Source organism: Melanerpes formicivorus, unplaced genomic scaffold (assembly GCF_026170545.1).
Source record: "Melanerpes formicivorus ecotype bairdi unplaced genomic scaffold, bMelFor1.0.p_v2 SCAF_403, whole genome shotgun sequence".
Classification (NCBI taxonomy): Eukaryota; Metazoa; Chordata; class Aves; order Piciformes; family Picidae; genus Melanerpes; species Melanerpes formicivorus.
Genome location: NW_027142755.1, coordinates 140534 through 156152, shown reverse-complemented (window position 1 = coordinate 156152; position 15619 = coordinate 140534). Strand labels below are relative to the sequence as shown.

Genomic DNA, 15619 nt, shown 5'->3' with positions numbered 1-15619 from the left:
AGCCCCATAGAGCCCCAGAGACCCTATAGAGACCCTATAGAGCCCTAGAGACCCCACAGTGCCCCTATGGAGACCCCCTAGAGCCCCTATAAGGACCCCCAGAGACCCTATAGGAACCCTAGAGAACCCCATAATGTCCCAGACACCCTACAGAGCCCCTATGAAGACCCCCAGAGACCCTATAGGGACCCCCAGAGACCCTATAGAGACACTATAGAGATCCCATAGGGACCCTATGGAGCCCATAGACCCTACAGAGCCCCTATGGAGCTCCCCAGAGACCCTACAGGGACCCTCTAGAGCCCCTCCTGGTGCCAAGGTGCCCTCAGGATCCCCTCCATCCCCCCCAAAGTGCCCTCAAACCCAACGTGCCCTCAAGCCCACCCAAGGACCCCTCCTCAGTGACCCCCATGAGACCCTCAGGACCACCCCAGAGCCCCTCAAAACCCTTCAAGGATCCCTCATGAGCCCCTCAAACCCCCTCCAGCCCCCCCTCAATGACCTCCAGAGCCAGCCTTGGTGCTCCCCCCGCCTTGTGGCAGGGTCAACTCTTTATTGAAGGGTTATGGGGGTCGGGGGGGGGTCCGGGCTGCAGGGGTCTCAGCGGTGGGAGCGGAGGTCGGGGGTGAGGGGGTCGTGCTGGATGGTCTGGTGCAGCATGAGGGCCAGGAGCCCTGCCCGGTTGGTCATGGCCGCCCGCACGTTGCGCTCCTGCTCGAAGAGCTCGTCCAGCTTGTACCACTGCCGACCACCAGGGGGCGTCAGAGAACGGCCGGAGGAAGCCGAAGGCGGCGCCAGAGAGCGGCCGAGGCCGCCAGGTGGCGCCAGAGAACAGCGGCGGCCACCAAGGCCGGGGGGCCAGAGCGCGGCAGCCGCCAGCAGAGCGGCACCGCCTGCCGCCAGGTGCCCTCAAAACGCCCCCAAGGTGCCCTCTAGACCCTCCGGGGTGCCCCCCAAGAAGCCCTTGATGATCTCCAGGTGCCCTCCAGCCCCTTCCATGCCCCCTGAGATGCCCTTAAGACCACCCAAGGTGCTCTCCAGCCCCCTCTGGGTGCCATCCAGCCCCCTGAGACACCCTTAAGACCACCCAAGATGCCCTCCAGCCCCTCCATGCCCCCTGAGATGCCCTTAAGACCACCCAAGGTGCCCTCCAGCCCCCTCCATGCCCCCTGAGATGCCCTTAAGACCACCCAAGATGCCCTCCAGCCCCTTCTAGGTGCCCATCAGCCCCCTGAGATGCCCTTAAGATCACTCAAGATGCCCTCCAGCCCCCTCCATGCCCCCTGAGATGCCCTTAAGACCACCCAAGGTGCCCTCCAGGCTCCTCCATGCCCCCTGAGATACCCTTAAGACCACCTAAGATGCCCTCCAGCCCCCTCTGGGTGCCCTCCAGCCCCCTGAGACGCCCTTAAGACCACCCAAGATGCCCTCCAACCCCCTCTGGGTGCCCTCCAGCCCCCTCCATGCCCCCTGAGACACCCTCCAGCCCCCTCTGGGTGCCCTCTAACCTCCCCCCGGGTGCCCCCCCCGTCGCCCCCCAGCAGGGTGCCCACCCCCCAGGGCAGGCTGGCCTCAGGACTCACCACCCTGACCCTCTCCAGGTCGACCTCCGCCCTGCGCAGCTTCTCCCAGCAGTAGTGGCGCTGGCAGCGGCGCTTGGGCACGCGGCAGAACTCGCCCGTCAGCTCGAAGACGTCGCGCACCAGCGGGCACCCACACACCTCATCGGCGGGCACCTGGCGCGGGGCAGGGCAGGCTGGGCGCCGGGGGGGCCTGGGGGGCGCCCCCAGGGCAGGGGGAGCTCTCCTGGCACCCCCGAGTGGCACTTCAAGGCCTTGGGGGCAGCTCAGGAGGCACCTTCAGGCCTTGGGGGCATCCCAGGTGGCACCACCAGGCCTTGGGAGACCATTCCTGGCATCCCTGGGAGGCACCCAGCCCCACTGGGGACCCCTCAGTGCCCCCCTGGGTAGCATCAGTGCCAGGCTGGGTGCCCCTGGATGTCATCAGTGTCCCCCTTGGGTGCCATCAGTGCCCCCCTGGGTAGCATCAGTGCCAGGCTGGGTGCCTCTGGATGCCATCAGTGCCAGGCTGGGTGCCCCTGGGTGCCATCAGTGCCCCCCTGGGTAGCATCAGTGCCAGGCTGGGTGCCTCTGGATGCCATCAGTGCCAGGCTGGGTGCCCCTGGGTGCCATCAGTGACCCCCTGGGTAGCATCAGTGCCAGGCTGGGTGCCCCTGGATGCCATCAGTGACCCCCTGGGTGCCATTAGTGCCCCCCTGAGTAGCATCAGTGCCAGGCTGGGTGCCCCTGGGTGCCATCAGTGTCCCCCCGGGTGCCATCAGTGCCCCCCTGGGTGCCCCTGGATGCCATCAGTGCCCCCCTGAATGCCCTGAGGTGGCCTCAGTGCCCCCCTGGGCTGGGCGGTACCAATGCCAGGCTGGGTGCCCTTGGGGGATGTCAGAGGCGCCCCCAGAGGGGTGCCCAGGGAAGTGCCAGCTGTGCCCTCACCTTGGGGTCCCTGGAGTGCTCTGGGCACAGGACCTGCAGCCTCTTGCAGAAGGTTTTGCTCTGGGGGTTGTAGACATCGCAGAAGAGCCGAGTGGCACTGGGGGAGGGGGGCACCCGGGGGGACACCTCAGGTGGCACCCCTGGCACCACCCCTGGCACCCTTTGACCACCCTGGTACCACCCCTGGTACCCCTGAACCCCCCCAGCCCCATGCTGCTCCCCCCCAGACTGCCCCAGGACCACCCCAAGGCCTCCTCAGGACCACCCTGGCACTACCCCTGGCACCCTTAGACCACCCTGTCCCCGCCCCAGCCCCACTCTGCCCCCCCAGACCCCCTCAAGACCCCCCCAGGACCCCCCCAGTCTCACCCTGCCACCCTAGGATCCCCCCCAGACCCCACAGGACCCCCTTAAGACCCCACCCTGCACCCCCAGGACCCCCCCAAACCCCCCCCCCAACCCACCCAGGCCCTCCCCCACTCACCCCTCGATGCGGGTGGGGTACATGGAGCCGAAGGAGGTTTGGCTCTCATACTGGGGGGGAGGAAGGGCAGCAGCTGGGGGGCGCTGGGGGGCACCTATGGACCCCCCAGAACCCCTAGAGACCCCTCCAGGATCCCTCATGGCCCCCACCAGGGCCCCTATGAACCCCCCAGGGCCTCCCAGGGCCCTATGGACTCCCCCTAGAGCCCCCCTTGGACCCCTATAGAGCGCCCCCAGGACCCCCCCAGGGCCCCCCAGGGTCCCTCATGGCCCCCCAAGGGCCCCTATAGATCCCTTAATGTCCCCCCCAGGCCCCCCCCCAGACCCCCCCAGGGCACCTATGGACCCCCCAGGCCCCCCCTGGATCCCTCCATGTGTCTCAGAGGCACCACAGGGGCCCACAGGGTCCCTACAGGTGCCCCTAGGTTACCCATAGGTGCCCACAGATGCCCATAGCATGCCCCCAGGGTCCCTCCACGTGCCCACAGGTGCCCATAGGGTGTCTATAGGTGCCCACAGGTACTCATAGGGTGCCCATAGAGTACCTAGAGGTGCCCACAGGTGCCCATAGGGTATCTATAGGTGCCCACAGGTACTCATAGGGTGCCCATAGAGCACCTAGAGGTGCCCACAGGTGCCCATACGGTATCTATAGGTGCCCACAGGTACTCATAGGGTGCCCATAGAGTACCTAGAGGTGCCCACAGGTGCCCATAGGGTATCTATAGGTGCCCACAGGTACTCATAGGGTGCCCATAAAGCACCTAGAGGTGCCCACAGGTGCCCATAAGGTCTCTGCAAGTGCCCATAGGGTACCACTAGGGTCTGGACAGGTGCCCCCAAGGCATAGATAGGTGCCCACAACTACCCCTAGAGTGCCCATAACTGCCCATGGGGTGCCCATAGAGTACCTAGAGGTGCCCCTAGGGTGCCCACCTTGGCATAGCAGCGCTCCATGTGCCTCAGGGCCACCTTGGGGTTGATTGGGTGCCCGCAGGAGACGCAGAAGATCTGCAGCTCTGTGTCCTCGCTGTCCCCTTCCGTGCTCTGGGGGGGCACAGGGCACCAGGGTGACCCCCAACCCCCCCCCAGTGGGTCCCAGGATCCTCCACAACGGATCCCAAGATCCCCCACAATGGACCCAGCGGCACCTGGCCCCTACCCATGGATCCCAGAGATCCTCCTGGGCTCCCCATCATGGATCCCAGGGATCCCAACCAGGAAACCCAGGATCCCCCTGCTCCTCTTCATACATCCCAGGCCCTCAGATTCCCCTGGATCCCTCCAGATCTCTCTAGATCCTGGTGGATCCTGGTTACTCCCTTGCCTCAAGCTTGTGGAATCCCCTCTCTGTGGCTCCCATAGCTCTCTCTGCCCCTCTCTGTGGCTCCCAGCCCCCTGATCCCTCCAGATCCCCTCAGATCCTTGTAGATTCTGGTGGATTCTCATCTTGAGCTCATGGACTCTTTCCTCCATGGTTCTCCTGCCCCATTCCATGATTCCCAGGCCCTTAGATGCCTCCAGATCCCCTCAGATTCCTTCATATCCCTTCAGATCCCAGTGGATCTTGGTCACTTTCTCAAGCTGATGGAATCTCCTCTCCATGGTTCCTCAGCCCCTCCCCATGGCTCTCAGACCTCCCTTGACCCTCTCCATGGTTCCTGACCCTCCAGATGCTCCCTGTCCCTCCTGATCCCCCCAGATCCCCTTCCTTTCCTCATTTCCAGCTCATAGGATCACCCCTCTGTGGCTCCCCTGCCCCTCCCTGAGGCTTCCCACCCCCCAGATCCCCTCAGATCCCTCCAGATCCTAGAGGATTCTCATCTTGAGCTCATAGAATCTCTTCACCCTGACTCCCCTCTCCCTCCCCCTGGTTCCCAGACCTCCCCTGCCCCTCTTCATGACTCCTACCCCCCCAGATCCCTTCAGATCCCTCCAGATCCCTTTCCTTTCCTCCTCTCCAGCTCACAGACCTCTCCTCCGCGGCTCCCCTGCCCCTCTTCACGGCTCCCAGCCCCAGGTCCCCCCCGGTGCCCCTGCTCTCCGTCTGGCAGGCCCCGGCGCCGCCTCACCTCCTCGTCGTGGCGGGGGGGGTGCCCCTTGGCGCGGGCGATGAGGGCCTCCAGCTCGTGGAACCTCCTCTCCATGTCCTGCAGGCGCAGCCTGGCCTGGTGCTGCTGGCGCCGGATGCGCTGCAGCAGCCTGCGGCCCTGCTCCTCCGCCACGCAGGGGCTCTGCTGCCACTGCTGGATCCGCTGCGGCAGGATCTCGTAGATCCGGCTGCGGGAGGGAGCGGCGCGGCGTCACGGCGGCCAGGGCAGCTCTCCCCTCGGGAGCCTGCTGGGGGATCTGCTCTGGGGTCCCCTCGGGAGCCTGCTGGGGGATCTGCTCTGGGGTCCCCTCGGGAGCCTGCTGGGGGATCTGCTCTGGGATCCCCTCGGGAGCCTGCTGGGGGATCTGCTCTGGGGTCCCCTCGGGAGCCTGCTGGGGGATCTGCTCTGGTGTCCCCTCGGGAGCCTGCTGGGGGATCTGCTCTGGTGTCCCCTCGGGAGCCTGCTGGGGGATCCACTCTGAGATCCCCTCGGGAGCCTGCTGTGGGATCTGCTCTGGTGTCCCCTCGGGAGCCTGCTGGGGGATCCACTCTGAGATCCCCTCGGGAGCCTGCTGTGGGATCTGCTCTGGTGTCCCCTCGGGAGCCTGCTGGGGGATCCGCTCTGAGATCCCCTCGGGAGCCTGCTGGGGGATCTGCTCCGAGATCCCCTCAGGAGCCTGCTGTGGGATCTGCTCTGGGATCCCCTCAGGAGCCTGCTGGGGGATCTGCTCTGGGATCCCCTCGGGAGCCTGCTGTGGGATCCGCTCCGGGATCCCCTCTGGAGCCTGCTGGGGGATCCGCTCTGGGATCCAGTTGGGACCCTACTGTGGGATCCACTCTGGGATCCGGTCAGGACCCTACTGTGGGATCCGCTCTGGAAGGATGTCAGCTGGGGGCGGGGGGGGCACACACAGGGATCAGGGGGCAGAGGGGGGCAGGGGAGCTCTCCTGTTAGAAGTCTACAGTGGGATCCACTCTGGGATCCTGTCAGGGGCCTACGCTGGGCTCCATTCCAGGATCCAGTCAGGGGTCCATGCTGGGATCCAGGCAGGGGTCTACAGTGGGATCTACTCTGGGTTCTACTCTAGGATCCTGTCAGGGGTCCACCCTGGGATCATCAGAGAACTATTCTGGGATCCACACTGGGATCCTGCCAGAGGTCTGTGGGATCCATTGTAGAATCCTGTCAGGAGTCCACTCTGAGATCTTGTCAGGAGTCCACTCTAGGATCCAGTCAGGGATCCATCTACGGGATCTACTCTGGGATCCACCCTGGGATCCTGTCAGGGGTACACCCCAGGATCCACACCACGATCCAGACAGGGCTCTACTGAGGGATCCACACAGGTACCTACTCCAGGATCTGCAGAGGGATCCTGTCCGGGGGTCTACTGTGGGATCCACACTGGGATCCTGTCAGGGATCCACTCTGGGATCCATTCTAGAATCCTGTTATGAGTTCACTCTGGGATCTAGCCAGGGGTCCATCATGGGATCTACTCCTGGGATCCAGCCGGGGGCCTACCCTGGCATGCCCTCTAGGTTCCCCTTTAGGATCCAGTCAGGGCTCCACTCTGGGATCCAGCCAGGAGTCCATCATGGGATCCACTCTGGAGGGCCAGCTTGATTTACTGCTCCCCACCGCTCCACATTGGTCTCTCCCGCTCCCTACTGCCCCCTGCCGCCCTCTCCCGCCCCCTGCCGCCCTCTCCCGCTCCCTGCCGCCCTCTCCCGCTCCCTGCCGCCCTCTCCCGCTCCCTGCCGCCCTCTCCCGCTCCCTGCCGCCCTCTCCCGCTCCCTGCCGCCCTCTCCCGCTGCCCCCCGCACTCACTTGGCCGCCAGCTTCACCCCGCAGGCCTCGCTGCAGTACTTGGACTGGGGCCGCGCCGGGCGGGTGCAGCCGGGCCCCAGGCACTGGCCCAGCCCTGCCTGCTCCCTGCCCTCCGCTCGCTCCTGCTGCCGGCTGCGCTCCCGGTGCCGCGCCCGGGGCCGGTGCCGCCGCAGCCGCTCCTCCTTCTGCTGGCACAGGGGCGCTGAGGGGCCGGGGCAGGGCGCCGGCACGGCCTCACAGCGCCCCCCAGAGCCCCCCAGTCCCTCACAGCGCCCCCAAGAGCCCCCCAGCCCCTCACAGTGCCCCCCAGGAGCCTCCCCAGCCCCTCACAGCGCCCCCCAGGAGCCTCCCCAGCCCCTCACAGCGCCCCCCAGAGCCCCCCAGCCCCTCACAGTGCCCCCCAGAGCCCCCCAGCCCCTCACAGCGCCCCCCAGGAGCCTCCCCAGCCCCTCACAGCGCCCCCCAGGAGCCTCCCCAGCCCCTCACAGTGCCCCCCAGGAGCCTCCCCAGCCCCTCACAGAGCCCCACAGAGCCCCCAGACCCTCACAGCGCCCCCCAGGAGCCTCCCCAGCACCTCCCAGCGCCCCACAGCACCCCCCAGGAGCCTCCCCAGCACCTCCCAGCCCCTCACAGCCCCTCCCAATAAGGCCTAAGAGCATCCCAGTAAGCCTCAGGGCATCCCAGTGCCCCCCAGTGGCTCCCAGTAAGGCCTAAGGGCATTTCAGTGGCCTCCAACCCCCTCCCAGTGGCTCCCAGCCCCTTCCCAGCCCCTCCCGGTGCCGCTCCTCCTTCTGCCCAGTACAGCCCAGTGCGGGACTGGGGCAGGGCTGCTGGGCCCTGCAGGGCACCAAGAGAGCCTCCCAGCCCCTCCCAGTGCCCTCTAACCCCCTCCCATCCCTTCCCAACCCCCTCCCAGCAGGGCCTAAGTGCATCCCAGCACCCTCCCAGCGCCCTCCAGCCCTTTCCAGCCTCTCCCAGTGCCCAGCAGTGCCCTCCCAGTGCCCTCCCAGTGCCCTCCCTCACCTTCTTGTCAGCCTTCTTGTCCCTCCTCTTGACATGCTTCACCTTCACCGCCCTCTTGCGCAGGGCAGGGTCCAGGAGCGCTCCGGGAGCCTCCTCCGCGTCGCTCAGCCAGGGCTGGGCACAGAGGGCACCCCGGGGGGCACAGCTCAGGGCCAGGGCTGGGCACAGAGGGCACCCCCGGGGGCACAGCCCAGGGCATTTAGAGGGGTGTTTGGGGGGTGTTGGGGAGGGTTAGGGAGGTATTGGGGGGTGGGAAGGGGGAGATGGAAGGGGGGATGGGGGACTGAGGATGGCACAGGTTGGCACTGGGGGCACAGGGATGGGTTTGGGGAGCACAGGGATGGGGTTATGGGGCTCAGGGGGGCACAGGGTGGCACAGGGATGGGTTTGGGGGGCACAAAGAGGCATAGGAATGGGTCTGAATGGCACAAGGATGGGTTTGGGGGGCACAAGGATGGGTTTATGGGGCTCAGGGGGGCACAGGGTGGCACAGGGATAGGTTTGGGGGGCACAGGGATGGGTTTAGGGGGCACAAGGTGGCATAGGAATGAGTCTGAATGGCACAAGGATGGGTTTGGGGGGCTCAGGAGGGCACTGGGTAGCACAGGGATGGGTTTGGGGGGCACAAGGATGGGTTTGGGGGGCACAAGGTGGCATAGGAATGGGTCTGAATGACACAAGGATGGGTTTGGGGGGCACAAGCATAGGTTTAGGGGGCTCAGAGGGGTACAGGGTGACACAGAGATGGGTTTAAGGGTGCCAGGGTGGCCCAGGGGTGGGTTTGGGTGGCACAAGGTGGCCCAGGGGTGGGTTTGGGGACCTCAGGCTGGCACAGGGTTGGGTCTGGGTGACACAAGAATGGGTTTAGGATTCCCAGGGTGGCACATGAGGGGGTTTAGGGGTTGGTTTGGGGGGGCTCAGGGGGGCACAGGGTGGCACAGGGATGGGTTTGGGTGGCACAAGAATGGGTTTAGTGATCCCAGGGTGGCCCAGGGGTGGGTTTAGGGGTCCCAGGCTGGCACAGGGTGGCCCAGGGGTGGGTCTGGGTGGCACAAGGTAGGGCAGGGTTGGGTTTAGGGGTCTCAGGCTGGCACAGGGGTGGATTTGGGTGGCGTGAGGTGGCCCAGGGGTGGGTTTGGGGACCCCAGGCTGGCACAGGGCTGGGTTTGGGGATCCCAAGGTGGCACAGGGCTGGGTCTGAGGGGCCCCAAGGTGTGCCAGGCTGGCACAGGGCTGGGTCTGGGGTGGGTGTGGGGGCCCAGGCTGGCGCAGGGCTGGGTGTGGGGGCCCAGGCTGGCACAGGGCTGGGTCTGGGGTGGGTGTGGGGCCCCAGGCTGGCACAGGACTGGGTGTGGGGGCCCCAGGCTGGCACAGGGCTGGGTGTGGGGGGCCCAGGCTGGCCCAGGCTGGCACAGGGCTGGGTGTGGGGTGGGTGTGGGGGCCCAGGCTGGCACAGGGCTGGGTGTGGGGTGGGTGTGGGGGCCCCAGGCTGGCACCCACCATGCCGTGCTCGTCGAAGGCGCCGGCGCAGAGCTCCTGGTACAGTTGGGGGTCTAGGGGCAGCTCCTCCTCCGAGGGGCTCCGGGGGGGCACTGCCACCCCCAGCTGCTCCGGGGCCCCCTCACGCCCCCTGGGCACCAGCTGGGGGGGGGCAGCACCCACCCGGGCAGCCAGAGCCCCCCCAGGCCCCGGGCACCCCTCACCAACCTCCCCCACCCCCCCCAGTGCCACCCCAGGGAGCCCCAGGCCCCTCTAGTGCCACCCAGACCTCCTCAGTGCCATCCCAGTGCCACCCCAGGGACCTCCAGTGCCATCCAGACCTTCCCAGTGCCACCCCAGTGCCACCTAGACCGCCCCCCAGTGCCAGCCCAGGAAGCCCAGTGCCAGCCTAGACCCCCCAGTGCCACCCCAGAGCCCCCTAAGGACCCCTAGCCCCCCTCCCAGTGCCACCCCAGTACCAGCCCAGAGCCCCCTAAAGACCTCTAGGGGCCCCCCCCCAGTGCCACCCTGACCCTCCCAGTGCCACCCCAGGGACCCCCACAGCCCTCAGTGCCACCCTGGGGACCTCCAGTGCCACCCAGAACCCCCCAGTGCCCCCCAAGTGCCACCCAGCCCCCCCCCCAATGGCACCTCAGGGTCTCCCAGACCCTCTCAGTGCCAACCCCAGTGCCACCCAGCCCCCCCCCAATGGCACCTCAGGGTCTCCCAGACCCTCTCAGTGCCAACCCCAGTGCCACCCAGACCCCCCCCAGTGCCCCCCAGACCCCCCCAGTGCCCCCCAGACACCCCCAGTGCCCCCCCCCAGCACTCACCGAGGTTGGGAAGTATTTGTAGGACTCCTGGAGGGCACAGCAAGACCATGCCAAGGTCATGCCAAGGACATGCCCCCCCAGCCCCCTGCCCTCCCCCATGCCCAAGCTCCCCCCAGGGGCATCCCAAGGCCCTCCCCACACCCCCCAGTCCCCTGCCCCCCACTGGCACAAAGCTGGCACCCACTGAGGGCACTCAGGGGGCACCCAGAGGACAAAGGGCATTTAAAGGGCACCTAAAGGGCTGCCAGAGGGCAAGCAGTGGGCACCCAGAGGACACTGAGAGGGCAAAGGGCACCTAAAGACCACTCAAAGGGCACTCAGAGGGCAGCCAAAGGGCACCTAAAAGGCGCCCAGAGGGCAAAGGGCACTCAGAAAGCACTCAAAGGGCACTCAGAGAGCACCCAAAGGGCACTCAGAGGGCACTCAGGAGAGCACTCAAAGGGCACTCAGAGAGCACTCAAAGGGAACTCAAAAGGTACTCAGAGGGCACTCAAAGGGCATTCAGAGGGCACTCAGAGCGCACTCAGAGGGGCACCCAAAGTGCACCCAAAGGGCACTCAGAGGGCACTCAGAGGGCACTAAAAGAGCAAAGAGAACTCAAAGGGTACTCAGAGAGCACTCAAAAGGCATTCAGAGGGCACTCAGAGAGCGCTAAAAGAGCACTCAAAGGGAACTCAAAGGGTACTCAGAGGGCACTCAAAGGGCATTCAGAGGGGCACCCAAAGGGCACCCAGAAGGCACTAAAAGAGCACTCAAAGGGAACTCAAAGGGCACTCAGAGGGCACTCAGAGGGGCACTCAGGAGAGCACCCAAAGGGCACCCAAAGGGCACTCAGAGGGCACCCAGAGAGCACTCAGAGGGGCACTCAGAGGGCACTCAGGAGAACACCCAAAGGGCACCCAAAGGGCACTCAGAGGGCACTCAGGAGGGCACTCAGAGGGCACTCAGGAGGGCACTCAAGGGGCACTGAAAGCACACCCAAAGGGCACTCAAAGGGCACTCAAAGGGCACTGACAGCACACCCAAAGGGCACTCAGGGGGCACCCAGGGGGCACCTCAAGCTCCCTCCAAGCTCCAACCTCCCTCCCGAGCTCCTCCCGCGCCCGCGGCCGGCACCGCCTCCCATCCCCCCCCCCCAGCCGCCACTCCCAGCGCCTGCTGGGGCCCCCCCAGGCCTCCCCCTGCCCTCCCCGTGCCCTGTGCCCCCCGCCCTCACCCGTGCCCGCAGCTGGCACTGCCTGAGCCTGCACTTCTGCCGGATCTTGTTGGGGCCTCCGAACTTCTTCATGTCGCGGCAGAAGTCGCAGTGGCCGCAGTCCTCCGGCCGCCGGCAGGCGTCGCACTCCCCGCACATGCGGGCAGAGCGCTTGATCTGGGGGGCACAGGCCACGGGCTGGGCACCCCCCCGGCCTCCCTGGGCCTCCCTGGGCCTCCCAGGGCAGCCTAAAGGGTGCCCAAGGTAGGCTAAAGGGGATCCGAGACTGGCGAAGGGGAAGCGAGGGGCACCCAGGGCAGCTTGAAGGGGACCCGAGATGCTCCGAGGGGCACCCAGGGGGCACCTAGGAGAGCCTAAAGGGCACCCAGGGGCAGCCAGGATAGCCTAAAGGGCATCCAAGAAAGCCTGAAGGGGACCCAAGATGCTCTGAGGGGCACCCAGGGGCACCCAGAGCCACCCAGGGGGCACCTAGGAGAGCCTAAAGGGCACCCAGGGGCACCCAGAGCCACCCAGGGGCAGCCAGAGGGCACCTAGGAGAGCCTAAAGGGCACCCAGGGGCAGCCAGGAGAGCCTAAGGGGCACCCATAGTAGCCTAAAGAGCATCCAAGAGAGTCTGAGTGGGAACTAATATTCTCTGAGGGGTACCCAAGGGGCACCCAGAGCCTCCCATGGGCACCCAGGGGGCACCCAGGATAGCCTAAAGGGCACCCAGGGGCAGCCAGAGCCACCCAGGGGCACCCAGGGGGCACCTAGGAGAGCCTAAAGGGCACCCAGGATAGCCTAAGGGGCACCCAGGGGCAGCCAGAGCCACCCAGGGGGCACCTAGGAGAGCCTAAAGGGCACCCAGGATAGCCTAAGGAGCACCCATGGGCACCCACGATACCCTAAAGGGCACTCAGGGGCAGCCAGGATAGCCTAAAGGGCATCCAAGAAAGCCTGAAGGGGACCCAAGATGCTCTAAGGGGCACCCAGGGGCACCCAGAGCCACCCAGGGGGCACCTAGGAGAGCCTAAAGGGCACCCAGGGGCAGACAGGAGAGCCTAAAGGGCACCCAAAGTAGCCTAAAGGGCATCCAAGAAAGCCTGAAGGAGACCCAAGATGTTCTGAGGGGTACCCAGGGGCACCCAGAGCCACCCATGGGCACCCAGGATACCCTAAAGGGCACCCAGGAGAGCCTAAGGGGCACCCAAGGTAGCCTAAAGGGCATCCAAGAGAGCCTGAGGGGCACCTAAGATGCTCTGAGGTGTACCCAGGGGGCACCTAGGATACCCTAGAGGGCACCCAGGATAGCCTAAGGGGCACCCAAGGTAGCCTAAAGGGCATCCAAGAGAGCCTGAGGGGCACCTAAGATGCTCTGAGGGGTACCCAGGGGGCACCTAGGATACCCTAGAGGGCACCCAGGATAGCCTAAGGGGCACCCAAAGTAGCCTAAAGGGCATCCAAGAGAGCCTGAGGGGCACCTAAGATGCTCTGAGGGGTACCCAGGGGCACCCAAAGCCACCCAGGGGGCACCTAAGATACACTAGAGGGCACCCAGGGGCAGCCAGTAGAGCCTAAGGGGCACCCAAGGTAGCCCAAAGGGCATCCAAGAGAGCCTGAGGGGGACCTAAGATGCTCTGAGGGGTACCCAGGGGCACCCATGTAGCACCTCAAAATACCCAAAAAGAGCACCCAGGAGCACCCATAGCCACCCAGGATAGTCTGAGGGGCACCCAGGGGCACCAAAGATACCCTAAGGGGTACTCAGGAGCACCCAGAGCCACCCATGGGCACCCAAGATACCCTAAGGGGCACCCAGGGGCACTCTGGGGGGCACCCACAGCCCAGGCTGGCACCCAGGGGGCCATCCAGAGCTCAAGCTGGGAGCCCCAGGACCCCCTGAAGCTGGCAAGGGGCACCCAGGAGGCTTCTGGGAGGGGTCAGGCTGCACCCTCCTGGTGCCCAGGTACCCACCTTGGCCACCCTGCCCTGCTCCAGTGCCAGCTCCTGGCCCTTGGCACCTTCCTGCTCCTTCTCCCTCCACTTCCGGTGCCGGTAGCGAATCTCCAGGGAGGGATCCTTGGCTGGGGAGGGGCACAGGGGAGGGCACCTCAGCAGCCTGGCACCCAGCTGGGCACCCACAGAGAGCAAGGTTGGCACCCCCAGAGGGAGGCTAGCAGCCCCCCAGAGGGAGGTTAGCACTCAGAGAGAGGAAGAGTGGCAGCCAAGGAGGGAGGTTGGCACCCAGGGGGTAGCCTGGCACACATGGGCACCTCTGGAGGGCACCCAGGGGCACCCTGACTCCCATGGACACTTCTGCAGGGTACCCAGGGGGCATCCTGGCACCCATGGGCACCTCTGCAGGGTACCCAGGGGGAACCCTGGTACCGAGAGGCACCTAGAGAGGGCAGTCCTGGCACCCAGGGGGCACCCTGGCACCTCCCCCCCCCCCCCCCGCAATCCCTTCCCCAGCAGCTCCCAGCCCTTCCCAGCAGCTCCCTCTGGCGGCCGCCGCAGGTACTGCAGCGCCCATAGGGACCAGCAGGTACCCATGGGCCGGGCGGCGCCGGGGGGCGCCTGGGGGCATCCAGGGGGATGCCAAGGGGGTGCCAGGGGGGTGCCCTCACCCCGGCACTGGCCGCAGTACCACTCCCGGATAGCTTTGGCCATCTTCTCTGTGATGTTGATGCAGTCGCCATGGAACCACTCGTTGCAGCTGTCGCAGCCTCTGGGGGGGGGGGAGGACACAAAAGCAGGGCTGGGACACCCCCCCTGCGACCCCCAGCGACGCCCCCAGACCCTGAGGGAACCCCATGGACCCTAAAGGGCCTCCCCAGACCCTTAAGGAATCTACCCTAAGGGAACTCTCCACACCCCAAGGGATGCCCCCAGACCCTAAAGGACCCCCTAGACCCCAAGAGACTCCCCCCAAAGCCTAAGGGATGCCCCCAGACCCTAAAGGACTCCTCCCAAGATCCTAAGGAACCACCCCCAAAGCCTAAGGGTTGCCCCCAGACCCTAAAGGAGCCCCCCAGACTCTTAAGGGACCTACTCTAAGGGATGCCCCCCGACCCTGAGGGACCCTCACAGACCCTAAGGGACCCCCTCAGACCCTACAAGACCTCCCCAAACCCTTAAGGATCTACCCTAAGGAACACCCCCAGACCCTAAAGCACCTCCCCCAGACCCCAAGGGATACCCCCAGAGCATAAGGGACCCCTCCCTACCCAAAGGCACCCCCCTAGACCCTAAGGGAACCCCCCCCCCAGACCACAAGAGATGCCCCCAGACCCTAATGAACACCCCCAGACCCTTAAGGCTCTACCCTAAGGGACCCCTGCCCCACCCCAAGGGACGCCCCCAGACCCTAATGGACACCTCCAGACCCTTAAAGATCTACCCCAAGGGACCCCTGCCCCACCCCAGGGGATGCCCCCAGACCCTATAGGACTCCCCGAGACCTCAAGGGACGCCCCCAGACCCTAATGGACACCTCCAGACCCTAAAGGATCTACCCTAAGGGACCTCTGCCCCACCCCAAGGGACGCCCCCAGGTCCTATATGACCCTCCCAGACCTCAAGGGACGCCCCCAGACCCTATAGGACCCCCCGAGATCCCAAGGGACGCCCCCAGACCCTAAAGGACCTACTCCAAGCACCCCAGGGTGCGGGGTGTCCTCACCCCGCGGGGATACCCAGCCCGGGGGAGGCCTCAGCTCGCCGCGGGGGGGTTTCCCAGCCCAGGAGGTGGGAGATGGGGGAGGTCCCGGCGCCCCCCACTCACATCATGAAGCAGTTGATGTCCGGCTTGCGGCAGACGCAATAGACCGGAGCGTTCTCCTCGCCCCCGGGGCCGGCCTCGGCGTCCGAGAATTCGCTGTCCTGTGGGGAGAGGACATCAGAGGAGGGGACGCGGAGGGGAGAGGGGCAACGCTCCGGAGACCCCCCCCACCCCCAAAGAACAGGCTCTGAGCCTCCCCTTTCACCATGGCGGCGCCGCGGAGATCACTGCCGAGCCTCCCTGACAGGGCCGCGGCGGCGGCCACCGGAAGTGGAGGGGAAGGGAAGGCAGAGCACTTCCGCTTCCGGTCGGGCTGGGGCTAAGAGGGGACGCGGCGGCGGCGGCGGGCGCCCATGCGCGGCGCCAGGGCAATAAAGATGGCGGCGCCCAGCGAA

General features: G+C 66.1%; 1 protein-coding gene across 3 annotated transcripts; it reads right to left on the bottom strand.

Annotated features, from left to right (window-relative positions):
- Nucleotides 1-531: 531 nt before the first annotated feature.
- Nucleotides 532-15531, bottom strand: CXXC1 (CXXC finger protein 1). 3 transcript variants are annotated; one of them, XM_068170505.1, is made up of 15 exons: nucleotides 15430-15531; nucleotides 15228-15325; nucleotides 14071-14171; nucleotides 13418-13527; nucleotides 11465-11620; nucleotides 10249-10275; nucleotides 9437-9577; nucleotides 7937-8050; nucleotides 6914-7098; nucleotides 5063-5270; nucleotides 3927-4037; nucleotides 2992-3041; nucleotides 2508-2604; nucleotides 1584-1736; nucleotides 532-741 (listed from the first exon to the last, which is right to left on the bottom strand). In XM_068170505.1, exons 1-15 carry the CDS (start codon nucleotides 15430-15432, stop codon nucleotides 601-603), a joined length of 1695 nt encoding a protein of 564 aa, XP_068026606.1. In that variant the 5' UTR covers nucleotides 15433-15531; the 3' UTR covers nucleotides 532-600. The 3 variants fall into 3 exon arrangements, with proteins under 3 accessions (XP_068026606.1, XP_068026607.1, XP_068026608.1); XM_068170506.1 differs by having other exon boundaries at nucleotides 9437-9472; XM_068170507.1 differs by lacking the exon at nucleotides 9437-9577.
- Between the last annotated feature and the right edge of the window lie 88 nt (nucleotides 15532-15619).